The following is a 15859-nucleotide window of genomic DNA, read 5'->3' on the forward strand; positions in this document are numbered from 1 at the left end:
TCTAATTTTTGTGCATACGTGAGTGAGCCCCCATTCGTCTCTCCAACCTCACGGGACACAACGTTGGCTGCCCCCGCTTTGCCAAGGGCTATGCTATCTCTACGACTTGGCATGACACGAAGTCGTGTGTCGTCTTATACCATGACGTCTACCTCACCTACCCGTTCAAGTAATACGCGGATGCGGCCCGCACCGCAAGTGCAACCCTTACTCTCACGGAGAATTTGTAACTGGTTATTGGTTTATAAATATCATCTTGTGGTATGATTTATCCGCTTTATACTCCCGAACAGTTTTTCCTTCTTAACGGTTCTGGAAGCAGAATCAGTTGAAAAACAGCGCATGGAAGACGGCTCGGCACAGCCTTATCTGCACGTACGACGTGCTCCATTAAATGCTGCATGAAACTGCTTCAGTTTAAGGCGTAGTATTTAAAATAAACCTTGGTTACGCTTAAGCTTGCTTTACGTATGCCATGCGAGAATAAAACACCGCAAATACCGCAAATGCCATGCATAGAAGCGCATAGTTCAGTTGTTAGGATGCGTATCCCTGTTACGACGTTGGTTGCCAGTTGCCATAAACCCCCCCTTCGTCTCCTTGAAACCTTCGTCATCAACATCTTCATCACATAACCACAACCCAAGAAAGCAGAAACAATAGACTAGCCATGTCATTCTTCAAGAAAATAACTAAGGACTTCGAGAACCTTATGGGTGATGACAAGAAGCCAAAGGATGAACCTCAGGCTGATCAACAGCGAGGTAAGTTGATTATTTTACCCCTCATACCCCTCATACCCCTCATACCCCTCACAACCTTCACAACGCACCCCCTATAATACAACGCCACATCCAACATGCAACTCTCCACCAAATACCTATCACTAACTCTTCGTGCGCCTTTCAGCTGCAGACAACACCGGATACGCACCACCTCAACCCCAATACGGAGGTCCCCAAGGCCAATACGGAGCCCCCCAAGGCCAATACGGAGGTCCCCAAGGCCAATATGGTGCTCCCCAAGGCCAATACAGCGCTCCTCAAGGCCAATACGGTGCTCCTCAAGATCACCAATACGGCGCCCCTCCCCCCGGCCCTCCCCCAGGCAAATACACCGCACCACCCCACTCCCAAAGCGCGCCCATCCCGCCCACCCCCTCCCTCCCTCAAGGCTGGTCGGCGCTCTGGGACCCCGCCGGCTCGCGGTGGGCGTATCTAGAGGTCTCGAATAGCAAAGTCGTGTGGACGGTTCCTACCTCCCCTTCGTATGGGGGGCACGATGATGGGACTCGCGGATTAGATAACAACCATGGTGGTTACGATGCTGGATATGGAGGGCAGGGAGGGTATGGAGGACAGCCTGGGTATGGCGGACAGGGCGGGTATGATCAAAGTGGGTATGCTGGACAGGGCGAGTATAAGGACCAGGAAAAGAAGAAAGAGAAGGACGATAAGAAGATGATGATGATGGGTGCAGCTGGTGGCGTGGCCGCTGGCGCAATCGGCGGTGCGCTGCTCATGAATGCTCTTGGTATGTCCACCCCTGGTTTTTTTCTAGCTTTCGGTGGTGGAGAATGCTAATATGTTGCTTTGCTTTGTGGTAGATGATGATGATGAGCATCACGCTGCACCGATGCAGGGAGAGCTGCCTAAGGAGACGGCGGATGGGAGCTCGGTTAGTAGTAGTGATAGGGAGGAGGTCGAGGAGGCGAGAGCGGTGTATGAGGAGGCGTATGAGGATACGTATGGTTCGGATTAGGGGTAGATGTTTTGTGCTTCTTTGTGATGCTTTATGACTCTTCACGATGTTTCACTATACTTTACATAGCTTTGAGATGAGATAGAATGCTCGTCCGTTGCTAGTAAATGCCGCAAAGTCATTGCCTAGTTTTCTTGTAAGGGAAAAGGGGGCATACCTACCTGTCGGGAACAACTTTTTAAATTGTACCGTATGTTCTGCCCGTCACATACACAGTCTCTCACAAAATCACAGCAGGCGCGACGATTTCACGCCCCGAATCGGGGTTGAAGCTAGGTAGGTTGGTTGGGAGTGAGTGTATGGATTTCCAATTTTATCCCATCTCCGCCCGCATGGACCCCTCTCCATCTGTATATGTATTTATATACCCCCGCTTCCCTCCGATCCTCGCGTATACACACGCAAAATCGGTGGATAATATATCTCTCTCTTCCCACCCCCCACCCCCACCTCTTGGCCCGGCGCCATGCGCATCCACACAGCCGACCAACCGATCCATCCACCCTCATCCAAAAATCGAATAAATGGTGTAAAAACTAATAAATGAGCAAAGTCGTAGGTTGGGTATCCAAAATAACATCGCCAAATCCCTCTTTCTCCAAAAATATCCGACAACGCCACACGCACACCCACGCTAATGCACCTGGTAACACATAGGCCACCCTTTTCCTTCCTCTACGCCCTATGCTTTCCGCCCCTCTGTCCGTCTGTCTGGTCGTTTGCTGAAAATAAATAAGATCGCTCCACGCTATTGCTGATGCTTGTTGAAATAAAAAAGAAACGAAAGAACCTCAACCCCAGCTTCTCGAGGCGAGGTTGGTAAGTCCATCTAGGACGCAGCAGTTTCGCCAAATATACCGTTGTCAGTCGTTCAACGATGGCAGTGAGTGATCCCAGTCACAGCCCCCCTCAAGGATCCCTCCGCCCCCCCTTCCTCTTACTAATCCTCTTCCTAACCCTCGGTCTCACCACCCCTCCTCCCTCCCTCCCTCCTCCCATCCCATCCATCCCTAAATCACCCATCCCTCTCCGCGAAGCAACGCGCCCACACGCGCGCGATAGACCCGCGAGAAAGGCCTGTTCCCGTTCCCGATCCAGCGCTTCGAGTCGCTCGATGACGGTGGGTTCGGAGAATCCTTCGTCGTCGACGTCGTCTTCGGGTGGGTCGGGGGTGAGGGCAGCGGGAGGGACCTGGGTTGTTGTGTGTGTTTGGGCGGTGGTGGCTGATGTGGATGTTGAAGTTGTGGCGGGGTTGGTGGTGGTAGTTGTGGTATTGGTGGCGGTGGTGGTGGTTGGAGAGGTATTCGCGGATTCGGCGATTATAATCGCCGTTGTGTGTGGTGGGATGATGGTAGGCCGGTTTATATAGTGGCTTGTGCGCCGTTTCGGGACGGGGAGGGTATCCGGGGTGTAGGATGTTGTGGTTAGAGGCGGCAGCGGCGTGAGGTAGAACGCCGAGTACGTGTCTGAGAACGGGTGGTCGGCCTCGATTTCATCCCCCATAGGCGCGGGTATCGGTGCAGGTGAATCCGCCCGTCGTGCGCGGTAGTCGAAAGCGACCGGTATCGACCTCGGCACCGACGTAGCTATCGACTCTGATATCGACTCCAGCGGCGCCACCTGTGCGATCCCTTCGTACTTCTCCTTCCCCTTTCCCTTGCTCTGAACAAGAAGCGAACACGAAGCCCGGCCCCTCCGCCCGATATCGCGGAGCGACGGCATCGACGGGTCACGCTGCGTTCCAGACCGTCGACTGAAGGCATATGCTAACCGCGAGACCGTGTCAAGGTCGATGTCCTCACCTGGGTCGTCGTCGAGATCTATACTCCCCTCCGGTTCTAAACTCCGCCTATCTAGCGGCTCCTGCCTCGGCGGCCTCTGCATATATGAAGCCTGCCTCGACGATCTCTCCGTATATGAAGGTTCTAGCCCGTAAAGATCCTCTTCCTCCTCCTCCTCGAACCCATCGTCCTCTTCTGGCTCTGTCCTCCATGACGGCCTCGCTCTCGACGAGGGATGTTCATATGGATATGCACTCTCAGCTGACGGCCGCGCTCTCGACGCAGGATACTCGTATGGATATGCACTCTCTCCAGTTTGTTTCACCGGCGACTTCTCACGCCGGCGTAGTGGCGACGAACGCCTCGCTGTTGCCGCGGGGGGTGCCATACCAACAGTTTATTCGGACTCGTTTGCCGTACGTGGCGCGTTACGGCGAGGGCATTGACTCGAGAGTCGGCCGTGGTGAGGGTGAGGGTGTGAAGCTCTTGGTGGGGGCGCGTTGGTATTGGATCCCGGGGAGCTGGCGAGGGTCTGGTCCCGAGAAGTTGGGAATGGGGATGTCGAATGTTTGGGAGGGCGGGATGAGGGAAAGATAATAGATGTGAGGCGGTGGATGACGGGATGGTAAATGCAGAGTACTCGTCCGGTGTTGTGTAATGGTGGAGACGCCCATCCAAGGCTGTGTCCTGTAGTATCTCGCGTTGAATCCCAGGACTCGCGTCGTTGGGTCTGTCGGGTTCCTCTTGGCTTGGCTCGTTGGGTTCTTGGTCGGCGGGATGCGTGATGAATGATATTTGCCAGATCTGGTTGGGTGGGTTGTCGGGAGTTTGTGGTAGTACGTTGAAGACGTTGGTTGAAGAGTGAGATTAGGTGGAAGAGTTTCTTTGGAGAGAGTTGTCCCTCGACCAGGCGCTTGGGCAAGAGAAGTGCAAGCGATGTGAGGGTTTCAAGGCGGAGTAGCTGACTGACAGGGTAGACAGGGAAGACAAGGACAGGGTAGGGTAAGCAGGGCTAGTGGCGGTTCTAGTGGGAAGAGGCCAGGGACTGGGCGCTGGGAATAGGGAATAATTGGGGTCTAAGGCGGCAGAAGGGACGGGAGGGAGATACAGGGAGGTACTAAAGAATTACACGGTAAAGAGTACTATAGGTATGGTATTGGTAGATTAGTAAGACGGCGGTATGTATAGAGTACTGAAGTTAAGACGGGAACTTAGATGGAAGTTAGAGGTTTAGAGGGTGAGAGAAGTTAAAAGGATGTAGAGAGAAGTACCGGCCCCGAACCAGATTTCCAGAGAACCAGAGGACGGGGAAGCACCAAAGAACAGCGCACTGGGAAAATGCGGGAAGGGGCAGCGTATAGGGAACTTTCATAGGGTGCGTGTGTGATGGGAATGCAGGGAAGGGACAGGCATGGGACATCGCTTAGGTGTGGTTATACCAAGTGGTGGGTGTCTTACCTACCAATACTGTACCGGTGTCAGATTACCAGCTACCTGTTTTTCAGCTCGCGGAAGTCTCACCAAGCCAATATTTGTCCTTTGAGGAGTCAACTCTGCTGCACGATAGAGTGCTATACATGTTGTACATGTTATACATGTTATACTATACAGGTTATTCCTACACTATTAATCTGCGAATACTACCCTATTCTACTATATCTACGTGAGGCAGTATTACCCGAGTACTATGTACACTAGCACCTAGCACTTTAACCACATTGCTGTATTAGAGTTATGCGTATGGTATGCAGCCTGTGAGTCCCAGTCACACTCGCTGTCCCAAAGCCCAAAGCCCGAGCCCGACCCAGCAATCCGTACATACTACCAACCCACTGTACTGCCAACCCGCCGCTGGACCGTACACAGTAAGTGATTGACAATCTGACAAGTACCCTGCAGTATCATTTCATCCATACAGCCTGTGCTACACAATACACCCACGAACCTTCTCGGACACCACTACATACACCATCTGCAAACAACAGCCTCTCGCATCCCCCCTAATACCAACTATCTGGCCCTTCGGCACACACCGCACACTTTCTCTTCACAGAGTTGCATACACAGTTGCATACTGCAACCCTCCTCCACCCAGCTACTGCACATATACTGCACATATATAGATAGTCCACCACTAGCTCAGCACGCCAATCCACCCCCTCGCTTCCCCCGGTAATTCCCAACCCGCCGCCACGGGAAGATACCCGCCACCCATTGGCCCCCCATCTCCCACCCACTCGGGCCAGTGACCCCATCCAGCCCTAGCGTCTTGGCGGCCCCACTCGCGTACATCTCGCTAGTCGCGCGACAAGAGTGGATACGTTATGGGATGTGCGCAGGCATTATAACCAATCACGTGTTCTCTCCGCCTGGCTTGGGTACGGACATCCATACTCCCGGTCCACAGCCTTGCTTTCTCACAACTCCAGGCTGTTCAGGCTACACACTTGAAAAAAAAACTTCCATCACAGATCTTCGTACCTGTACCTCCTCTCCCACACTCATCACAGCGACACACAAAGTAACACTACACGATCTTCCCCAATCTCCGCCAAGACACGGCACGTTCACACTTTCGGATGAGCTAGCTTGCCGTTTAGAGACACAGCTGCAGCAACAACACGCAAAGAGGCGCAAAGAGGCGTATCGCGGCCTATTAACGGAGACGGCTGACGTAAATACGGCCACTTCCTTGCGTCTCAACCAATTCCTCGGGTCCTGTCCACCTCCGCGGAGCAGTTACTCCCGGTGATTGGGGAGGAGGTGGCACGTGATATTTTGGTGGTGGTGAGAATGCACGTGATTTGTCTTGATATAAATAAATTCACGTGAGTGTAAACTTCACGTGACTCTCTACCGCTACGAGGAAGAGAACGGGCTGTATTCTGGGACAAGACGTGTTGATAGAGCGAGTTGTTGTAGGGCTGGGCGGGGGAGAGAGATGAGGAGGGACGGTTTGTCAATGAGATGATGGTGCACCTTAAGTTAAAACATATACCGCAGAGCCAAGCTATTGTGGCATTCACCAGGAGGAGGTTGTGTTGCCATAGGAGAATGGGTTATTAGCCGCCTGTCTTAAACTTCCATGTTGCTATGGCATCCATCGATATTACAAGCTGGCATTTGAACCACAGATGATTGGACGGTTTATAGAGAACATTGCCGTCAAGCAGAGACAGGAGACATACGGTGGAACCAAGGTGCAGTAGGTAGTACCAAGATCTACTACTAAACCCCCACACAGTCCTTCCCCCTATCCCCAACTTCAGTCTTAAGGGAAACCCAACCATCTGCTTCACACAACTCAATCGCAGCCCCCTCGGAAATTTGAAACCGTATGTATGGAAGGAACGATTACCAAGCAAGCTCAGTCGCAGCTTCCTCGGAACTTTCAAGCTATATATCAATATATAAATATATAATGGAAGGAGCGATTACCAAGCAAACTCAGTCGCAGCTTCCTTAGAACTTTCAAGCAATATATATGGAAATAGCGATTACCAAGCAAGCTCTGTCGCAACTTCCTCTGAACTTTCAAGCAATATATAAATGGAAGGGACGGTTACCAAGCAAGCTCAGTCGCAACTTCCTCTGAACTTTCAACTTTCAAGCTAGGACATGATCGAATTCCTCTTTAATTGTGAGGATATTCTATATCAGTCAAGACGGCACTGCGAATGTGTGGACGTATATCACGGGTCTTGGGCCGACACAAGCAAGACCCTGCATAGTGTACCGGGGACTGTAGCTAGCTTGTTGCGGTGTCGCAGGGCAGGGTGGCTCGGGGAGGCATGTTGAGTATTTCCGTGCTAAGAGTAGCAACAAGGTCGATTACCTGGCTGGGAACTCCGCTAACACGGGTTCCTTTCGTAACCAGCCTTGCAACGTTCGGTCATGGAGCGACGTCGACCAGTAACGGAAGCTCGTCAAGGTCGATTGGAAGTAGCGAAGGTTGACACTCGCCCGCTGCAGTCGCATTAGGTAAGGATCCGTAGGTTATATTTTCTTGTCTTTCATTTAGTATTTCTGTTTCTCCTGGTGGTTTGTTTCGCGGTCGTCTGGTATTTCGATTTTTCCTTGAATTGCATACTTCCACAATCTAAAATCTGCTTGTCATCAATTTTGCAACTTCATTTTCTTGTTGTACGTCGTTCAATACTGCTTGTACTAGGGTGAACCCTTCATCAACTCCCTCTTAACTTCCTAAGTTCTAAATATAACGTTCAAACGTTCGCAGCCGCTCCGCCCCGCTCCCCACGCTAACCCTGCACACCAAGCCCACCCTTATCGTGGCTCAGCAGAGCCGCCCGCGTCATCGCAACATGATCGCCCTCCCACCAGAAAAACCCTTCCCTCACACCCTCCCTCCACGACGCACAAAAAAAAAGACACTTAACCCGCTTCACCCATCCCATCCATATCGCAAACGCAATTGCGCATCGCACGGTTGCTTGGTGAATGAAAACAACGTCGCGAACGATATTTTCAAAAACGACGGCGCCCAGGGTCTACTACGCGCCAGAGAAAAGATAAGGGTTCGGCCAAGGGACCAAGCATCACTAGCTCCTCGAGCACAGATCCACGCCGCGCCAACTACCCCATCTCGCAGCGCAAAGCACAGCAGCAGCAGAGAGAGCAAAGCGACCAAGTGCGCCGTGCTCTAATCTACAAAAACACCCCGAGCGCGCAATTGCCAAGTCTCCTCCGCCTACCACACACCACACACGAAATTAAAATGCACCACTCCTCACCCCTCGCCCTCCTCCTCGCCCTCCTCTTCTCCATCCTCCTCCCCCCCACCCCCGTCGCCTCCCAGGCCGCCGTAGTAGGCGGTCCTGCGCCCGCGGCCCCGACGCAATACCCGGTTGTGCAAACAGTGCCGAAGCTCCAGGTTGTGGCTGGGGTGACGCAGATAGTTCAGGTGCCGTTTACGCAGACGTTTGTGCAGGGGGCGTTGGAGACGTGGGCGTGGGGGGCGGTTAAGAAGGGGGCGGTGGGGATGGGGTCGATACAGGGGGAGGTGGGGAAGGTGAAGGGGGGTTAGAGGGCCTTGGAGTATATAAGGGGGGGGGTTGGATGTGTACATGATAACGATGGCATTAGATGATAGGGGAGTTTGGATATATAGACAAGCAGCATTGGCTCCGGTGTGGCTGGGGACGGATGTCATATTTGCACATTATATATTGTACGATGACAGTACTAGGGTATTTTGGATACCCGAGCGAAGGCAACGATAGACTATTGAATAGAAATAAAAATAAAAATATATACAAATATGCAGTTTCGTTGTCAATGCTAGATGTTTACTCTTTTAGTTCTAAGTGGTGGTGTTTAGGTTATTAAAATCCAGTAGCTTTCTGTGCTAAATGCTCATAAGCACTTTGCCCAACTTCGACCTGGAGAACAACCTCTAGACAGAGCGCATTTCAGAGCGCATTTCACCTTTTCCATCTCCCGTTTTTGAGACCTCTACCTAGACTGTTAAATATAGAGAGGCCGATTTTTCTCGCGACGTTCATTTAATAGTTCATTCCGAGACGAAGCACTCCGTCGTTGAAAGACAGTGTGTTCAGCGGCTGTTAGAGGCTGACAGTGAGTTTACAGTGGGTTTACAATGGATACTGCTAGCTAAGGATACCCCTAGCCATGACTATTTAAACAAATAACGCCGTAGATCTAGAGGTTAAGGACTTGGTTGATAAATAAGGTGGGAGCCATGCTATATGTACCCTGTGGGGGCGCTGACGTAACTCAAACCCCAACTACAACCCCAACCTGACCCCAACCCAACCCCACCCCCGCACGCATGCGCACTGACTTGAACCCCGCAACCTCTAGCCTTCCCTCTGTTGAGTGAAAAATCATCTTGATACCCATCAGTGATGACTTGCTTGACGTGTCAACGACGGAAACGCGCTTGTGATGAGAGTAGGCCAAGATGCGCAGCATGCAAGACATCCCATTTAAAATGCAGATACGAACATCCACCTCAGGTTGTGGCCTTCCAGGTTAACTCCCCGGCAAGCATGCGGCAGATCTACTCTCCGGATTCGGTCGACCCTAGCACAGCGAAAGATCCGTTATGGGAATATTCGTATCCTGGGGGGGGGACTGAACCTCATGCAAAGTTCGTTGGCTATCTTCTAGAATATCTGCAATATACTCATTCACGTTACTAGTCCTCAGCTCAGCCCTTCGGCATCATCCTCCGCCCTATTAAATATTCCTGATCTCGGGTCTGAGTCGGAGGATATGTTTTTAGGCAACTCTTTTCCATTATTGGATTTCCCACTCGCGGGGGATTTTCACCCCCAGTTTGGTCTGGATGAGTTGTCCTACTCGGGTATGGATTTTACAAGCACTTTCAACCCGCCGGCAGCCGATTGGAATGCCACTCGCGAACAAGAGCCTCCTTTAATGACCAGTATGACATCTCCCCAAAGTCCACTGACAGAGTCACATGCCATGGAATCTTCTCGGGCAGGTGATCGGACACCGTCACAAAAGTCAACCGATGAGACTCTCACTGTGCACTTGCTATCACAGCATTTTTCTCGCCAGCTCACTGGTCGATTCTCTTTCAAGTCGGCTGATTGGACGTTTTACAATTTCTTCTTTCACCGATTCACCACTAGCCATCCTTGGGTGCTCTCAGCCATCCTTAGTTGGACATCAGCGAGCATCTTCTACTCAGGAAGATGGAAGGACCTCGTCATAGCAAATTCTCATTATGAACAATGTCTTTCACAGATTATCAAAATCTATGGCCGCGGTTTCGACGACGTTGAATTTATGTGGCCTTCCGCATACGATCCTGTTACAGACCAGCACTTTTCGGCAGCGAGCACAGAGGACATTGATGCTCTCTTCGTGAGTTGCTTCTTCCTCGCTCTTTTTGACCAGATGGCTGCTCGCCCTAATCATATAAGGAAAATATTCCGCTTTATATCTCATGTTCTACAAGTTCCAAATGTACGAAACAATATGGGGGGTGTTAGGTCTCGCGTCTCAACATGGGTATGGCAACATTGGAACAGCCCTTCGTCTTCTAAGCTAATGTTTCTATCTAGTTCTGTACCTTAGAATCGAAAGCATCTGCTTTCCAACCAGGCGATGGTGCAATTCTGTCCGCCCTTGGGGGTCAGGAAGGCCTTATATCAGCACTGAGAGCGTCGTATGACACGCTTCAGAAGGTCTACAGTGTTACGTATCCAGACGAAGAAAGAAGAGCCGATGGGCTACAACTTCCACTTCTACAAAGGATGCTTGAGCTTACCATACTATTAAGCGATATCACGCAGGAGAAATCTCGGTTGGGCGGTGGCAGTGCAGGCATATCTAAAATCCGAGCGAGCCTTAACGCACATGCACAAGTACGTTTCCATTTCCGGCTATATATTCTTTCGCTACTATTTCCCCTTGTTTGTCATGTAGACTCACAATTCTAGGCACTAGACGCGGTATCTGAGAACGAAAGTTTGGCCGGTCGCGTCCGCTCAACCTGGCTCGTCCTCCTGGCACTCTACAATACAGCTGAGATATCCTTCTCGCGGAACCTTCACGCCAGCGAGCCTCGGCACTCAGCTGATGCATTCGCTGTGCGGATCATCCAAGTGGCGCAGAAACTCGACGTTCTCCGCGGCGAAGCATCACGTTCCACGCCGCCGCCGACTAAAATCTGGCCGCTTCCTCTGGTTATGGCAGCAATCGAGGTGCGGGATCCGATATACCGCGAATGGGCTTTGCATAAGCTAGAGGCATATGAGGGAACGGCGGGGCAGCAGTACACGTTTGCAAAGATGTTTGTCGAGAGGATGTGGGAGAGGGAGGAGGGGGCTGGGAGGAGGGTAGATTGTGCAGGAGTTATTGCGGATATTAATGATGGGATGGTTCTCTAGGGGGTATTGTTACATGTAATGCTAGCGGGTTGATGCGGAGTTTGGAACAATGTGCTTGGATCATGAAGTTTGCATCGGAAGCATCCTAGCAGGTCTATACTATACCTATGTATTACTAAATCACACTTTATACGTTTTGATTTTTTTCCTTGCCTAGTATTAGCCATTTTTTACAAGCTCTATTTACAAGGTTCATACATATTTCACAATTTTATTTAACTACTAACTTAAATAGCTCAGGCAAGATTTCACTAAGCAAAAAATATCTCACAGTACACAGCACGAAGGAAATTGCTTCCGATCACTCAAATCGTATATTCAAAAACTAATCATCAGGCCTCGGAATTTAGGCGATGCACACGTATTCCCCATCTTCGTCAATCAAAGTTATAGCACATAGCGGAATTCCTTGCGCTGGAAATCCGTCAAATCATCATCATCCCCATAATCCTCCTCTGGCTGACTCCCAAGCGCATCTCGCCTCTTGTTCTCCCGGACATACATCCAGCGCAAGCCAAGCGGCATTAAGAACGTCCCGCAGTAGCAGACAAGCATGGCGATGATGGCAGTGGGATAGCCCTCTTTAGCCTCCTCATCAATGAAGAATTGCGGCGCAGCGATGTTGCCGACACAGTACCCGACGAAGAGCAAGACGGTAACTGTCGTTTTCTTTGCGAATCCAGCCACGTTCCCGCCGATAACGCTGAAGCTGACAGCGAGACTAGCGGAGTGCGTGTAGTTGAGCCAGACGCCGACGGTCCTTCCCCAACGATTGTCGCTCGCAAGGGTGTGGAGCAGGACGACGCCGACGATAGACGGGAGCTGGGAGTACGACATGATGTAGAGCCGCATGTTGGGGACTTTGTTAGCGAAAATCCCGGCACCTATAAGGAAGATGACTTGGACAGTGTGTGAAGGTATAGTCAGAAGCTGGGTGTTGATTGCGGAGAAGCCAAAGCCTTTGATGAGGAGGCTGCCGAAGTTAGAAAGGCCACCGGCGGGGATGGTATTCAGTATGCCGAGAAGGAAGAATATCCATGTTTTGACGTCAAGGAAGGCTTCCTTGACTTGAGACCACTTCCAGCTTCGTTCTACACCGGTGCCTTGTCTAGCGATGTCATTGGCGGCATGGAGCTTCTCCTCTTCAGTGAAGAATCGAGCCTTTCCAGGTGAGTCAGGGAACCAGAAAAGAAGCACGATACCCCAGAGAATCGTAATGCAGCCAAAGATAATGAATAGCAGACGCCAGGGTGTGACGGCAGAATTCTCTATGTGTCCAACAGCATACCCAACAAGTCCACCGATAATACCGAAGGTTGGTGTCGCCGCGAACCAGATATTTTGGCGAAGTGGTTGTTCAGATCGAGTGTACCACTGTGCTGTGAGGACCACGAAGGCAGGGGCAACTGCACTTTCTAATGCACCCAAAAAGAACCGAAGGGCGATCAAGCCCGAAAAGTTAGTTGCAAAGTTCATGCAAAGAACCACAATTCCCCAGATAAAGACAGTAACGCCGAGGAATTGAGCAGCAGTAAACTTGTGGAGAAGAGAAGCCAGAGGATATTCGGCAACGAGATAGCCAAAGTAGAACACCGAAGCAACCCATGAGTACTGCGATCCATGAAGGTGGGTATCCTTGCGCAAGTCATAGGCTGCTGCGTAGCCAAGGAGAGCTTTGTCAAGTGCTTGCAAGCCGTAGGTTATAAACATCTAGATCATGACGAGTTAAAATTGCGTAGAGGGAGTAAGTGGTTGTAATGGGGGCATACCAAAGGCAGGAGGTAGGTGTCTATTTTCCTCAAAGTTTGCTTTCTTGTGATGGTGGTTCCGCCAGCGGTTTCAACATGGCTATCACTACCATTGGAAGAATCCATCTTCTGGTCGACTTCAAAGACAGTGCCGCTCAGCCGCTTTTCAGGGACCTGTTGTAGAGACATACTGAACTGCTATACAGTATATGATGGGAGTTGAATATAACTGTTGGGGACTTGAAGCTGTCTGTAGTAATACCAGACGAGCTCACTTCGAGTTCGATGTGGTTTCTAGACAGAGACGGGACCCTCTATTTAAGGATGAGCATTGATGCCAAGTTCGAACCTTCTCCAGATTCTCCAGATTCTCCAGACTCTGCCGATCTTCGCTTTCAATATCAAAGCCCCTTTGGTGCCGGTCCACTAGACATGGCGTCGGTGGGCTTGTTCTTGACCCATGGGGTCAGTTGTCGCTATCTCGGCCGAGTTCCATCTCATTTGCGTATGGGGATGGCATGAAATGCGGCGCGAGAAATAACATCTCGTCGTTCTGTCTCAATATGGTTAGTTATATTTCCCTCGCCCATTCAGCCCGATGCAGTTTAGTCCGCGATGCTGAGTCGCCTTTTCGTCCAAGCCTGGTTAGTCTGACATGCCTTAGTCTAAGTTAGCGCTCGCGACAGCTAAGTTGATGACTCTAGTGTCGCAACGTGGCGAGTTAGTATCATAGTACACTTGCAAGATAGGAAAGTAGCGATGGCGATAGCGGCGATGAGAATATTCAGGATAATGGAGTAGGTAAGATACGAATGAGGGGTTGGTTAAAAAGGGGTAGGTCTAGTTCCGTTCTTTTAAACCTTCCAAGACTCATCACATTCATCGTTCTACTTCCCGATCATTCTCCCCACCTCAGATCTTTATTCCTCGAGCTTCACAAAACAATTCCTACCTTCACAATGGCCCCAAGTGTAATAGGCTCTCTTAAGAGAAATGCGGACGAGCTCAACGGGCACTCGCCAATCAAAAAGGATAGCAGCATCAACCGGGCCTTCTCAATTCCAAAAGCCAATGAGTCGGTCAGTTTGCCTGTCTTCAACAGTCTCAACATCGAAGCTCTGCCAGTTGATACTGTCTCAAAATTCTTCATAACCATAGCTCCAGGTGTACTTAGCACAATCGATGTCCCAGTGTATGCCTACCGATCTAGCAAACCAGGCCCAGTAGTTGGCATAACATGTGCCATCCACGGAAATGAAGTAAACGGCATTCCAGTCATCCAACGGCTATTCTCTAGCATCGAACGCGGAACAACTCATAAACACCGCAGCACCCACGAAACATTGGAAGATGGACAAGAGAGTCTGAGAGTCGATTGCGGAACCATAATTGGCATACCCGTTGTCAATGTTCCCGGCTTTGTTGCTTCCATGCGCTGCTTTGACGAAGAGTCGAAGCAAGATCTAAACAGGCTTATGCCAGGCAAAATTGATGGCGCCGCTCCTCAACAATACGCATACCGGATCTTCCACAATATCGTCACCAAGTTCGACTACCTGATGGACCTTCACACTGCATCTCTAGGGCGGCGGAACAGCCTGTACGTGCGTGCTGACATGAACGATCCCGTTATTGCGAAATTGGCAACGTTGATGAAGCCGCAAGTCCTTGTGCATGTTGCTACCAAGGGATCGTTACGAGGTTGTGCACAGGCAATTGGTGTCAAAGCACTTACAGTTGAGGCATGTTATCCACTGTCCACTTTCCTTGTACCTTATGCATACCCTCCAGCATCGAGTACCGTCGCGTGGCCGGATACCAAGAGCCCACCGCGGATTGGATCTGCTCACTTCTCGCAGTGTTGAATATTGGTGCCGCTTGCGTGCCGCTGGACTCGAGACAGCCTGTCGCAAGAATCGCCCTCGTGCTAGCCGGCTGCAAACCATCAGCCCTCCTTTCAACTCATAGCTGACATATATCCATGTAGATCGGCAACGCAAGTTCTTTCCAAAAACCATTCATCCAAGATACCTACGCTGGAATATGCAGAGTCATCTCCGATATAGGATTATTCTCTGCATCCGGAATTCCAGACGGAACCCTAGACCAAGCGACAAGCCTGGGTGTAAAAGAGTCCGTTGTCTGCTCTCGAAGCGTAAGTGAAGTCCCAATCTTACTGTTTATTATCCGTCCGTTTATTATCCATCCACGGAGATCCTAATTTCGCATCTAGTACTGGATTTTTACTAAAACAGGGGGGATTTTGCGGGTTTTTAAAGATATCGCCGAACTCGTCCAGCCTGGCGAGCTCATCGCGCAAGTTGAGTCCATATTCGGCGATGTGATCGAGGAGGTTCATGCGCCAACAGACTACCTAACGATCGTTGTGGGCTTAGAGGCAAATCCGATCGCCAGGGGAGGGAATCGCATTGTAAGTACCACTATTTAATTTCAGTTGCCGTGACCCATACTAATCATAGTTCTATAGGTACATCTTGGTGTCGTAGGGAGTAACTTTGGGGAAGTCGCAAATGATGGGCATTTATAAAATAACAACGCCGCTAAAAAATAATTAATACCTTTTCGCAATAATAAAGTTCATATATACATATAGATAGTAGCTAAATAAATAAAATATAATTAAAACACCAAAAAATAAACCACGAAC

The 15859-nt window shown here is 50.4% G+C and overlaps 6 protein-coding genes across 6 annotated transcripts; 4 read left to right on the forward strand and 2 right to left on the reverse strand.

Moving 5' to 3' along the window:
- Nucleotides 1-292: 292 nt before the first annotated feature.
- On the forward strand, nt 293-1933 carry VE01_01280 (uncharacterized protein). Its single transcript, XM_018270805.2, has 3 exons — nt 293-764; nt 910-1533; nt 1607-1933. The coding sequence occupies exons 1-3, from the start codon at nt 671-673 to the stop codon at nt 1759-1761; spliced, it is 873 nt and encodes a 290-aa protein (XP_018134390.1). The 5' UTR covers nt 293-670; the 3' UTR covers nt 1762-1933.
- VE01_01281 (uncharacterized protein) lies at nt 1163-4616 on the reverse strand. Its single transcript, XM_018270806.2, has 2 exons — nt 1923-4616; nt 1163-1861 (listed from the first exon to the last, which is right to left on the reverse strand). The coding sequence occupies exon 1, from the start codon at nt 3928-3930 to the stop codon at nt 2671-2673; it is 1260 nt and encodes a 419-aa protein (XP_018134391.1). The 5' UTR covers nt 3931-4616; the 3' UTR covers nt 1163-1861; nt 1923-2670.
- Nucleotides 4617-7896: 3280 nt separating this feature from the next.
- Nucleotides 7897-8586, forward strand: VE01_01282 (uncharacterized protein; the record flags this gene model as incomplete). The annotated part of the gene is made up of 1 exon (XM_018270807.2): nt 7897-8586. Exon 1 carries the CDS (start codon nt 8278-8280, stop codon nt 8584-8586), a length of 309 nt encoding a protein of 102 aa, XP_018134392.1. The 5' UTR covers nt 7897-8277.
- A 770-nt stretch (nt 8587-9356) lies between these two features.
- On the forward strand, nt 9357-11394 carry VE01_01283 (uncharacterized protein). The gene is made up of 3 exons (XM_059463343.1): nt 9357-9672; nt 9725-10562; nt 10616-11394. The coding sequence occupies exons 1-3, from the start codon at nt 9428-9430 to the stop codon at nt 10991-10993; spliced, it is 1461 nt and encodes a 486-aa protein (XP_059320052.1). The 5' UTR covers nt 9357-9427; the 3' UTR covers nt 10994-11394.
- Nucleotides 11395-11725: 331 nt separating this feature from the next.
- On the reverse strand, nt 11726-13717 carry VE01_01284 (uncharacterized protein). The gene is made up of 2 exons (XM_018270809.2): nt 13213-13717; nt 11726-13153 (listed from the first exon to the last, which is right to left on the reverse strand). Exons 1-2 carry the CDS (start codon nt 13378-13380, stop codon nt 11831-11833), a joined length of 1491 nt encoding a protein of 496 aa, XP_018134387.1. The 5' UTR covers nt 13381-13717; the 3' UTR covers nt 11726-11830.
- Nucleotides 13718-13920: 203 nt separating this feature from the next.
- On the forward strand, nt 13921-15838 carry VE01_01285 (uncharacterized protein). The gene is made up of 4 exons (XM_059463344.1): nt 13921-14933; nt 15179-15346; nt 15425-15622; nt 15680-15838. The coding sequence occupies exons 1-4, from the start codon at nt 14004-14006 to the stop codon at nt 15737-15739; spliced, it is 1356 nt and encodes a 451-aa protein (XP_059320051.1). The 5' UTR covers nt 13921-14003; the 3' UTR covers nt 15740-15838.
- The last annotated feature ends 21 nt before the right edge of the window (nt 15839-15859 follow it).

This window comes from Pseudogymnoascus verrucosus (genome assembly GCF_001662655.1).
Source record: "Pseudogymnoascus verrucosus strain UAMH 10579 unplaced genomic scaffold scaffold_3, whole genome shotgun sequence".
Lineage (NCBI taxonomy): Eukaryota > Fungi > Ascomycota > Leotiomycetes > Thelebolales > Thelebolaceae > Pseudogymnoascus > Pseudogymnoascus verrucosus.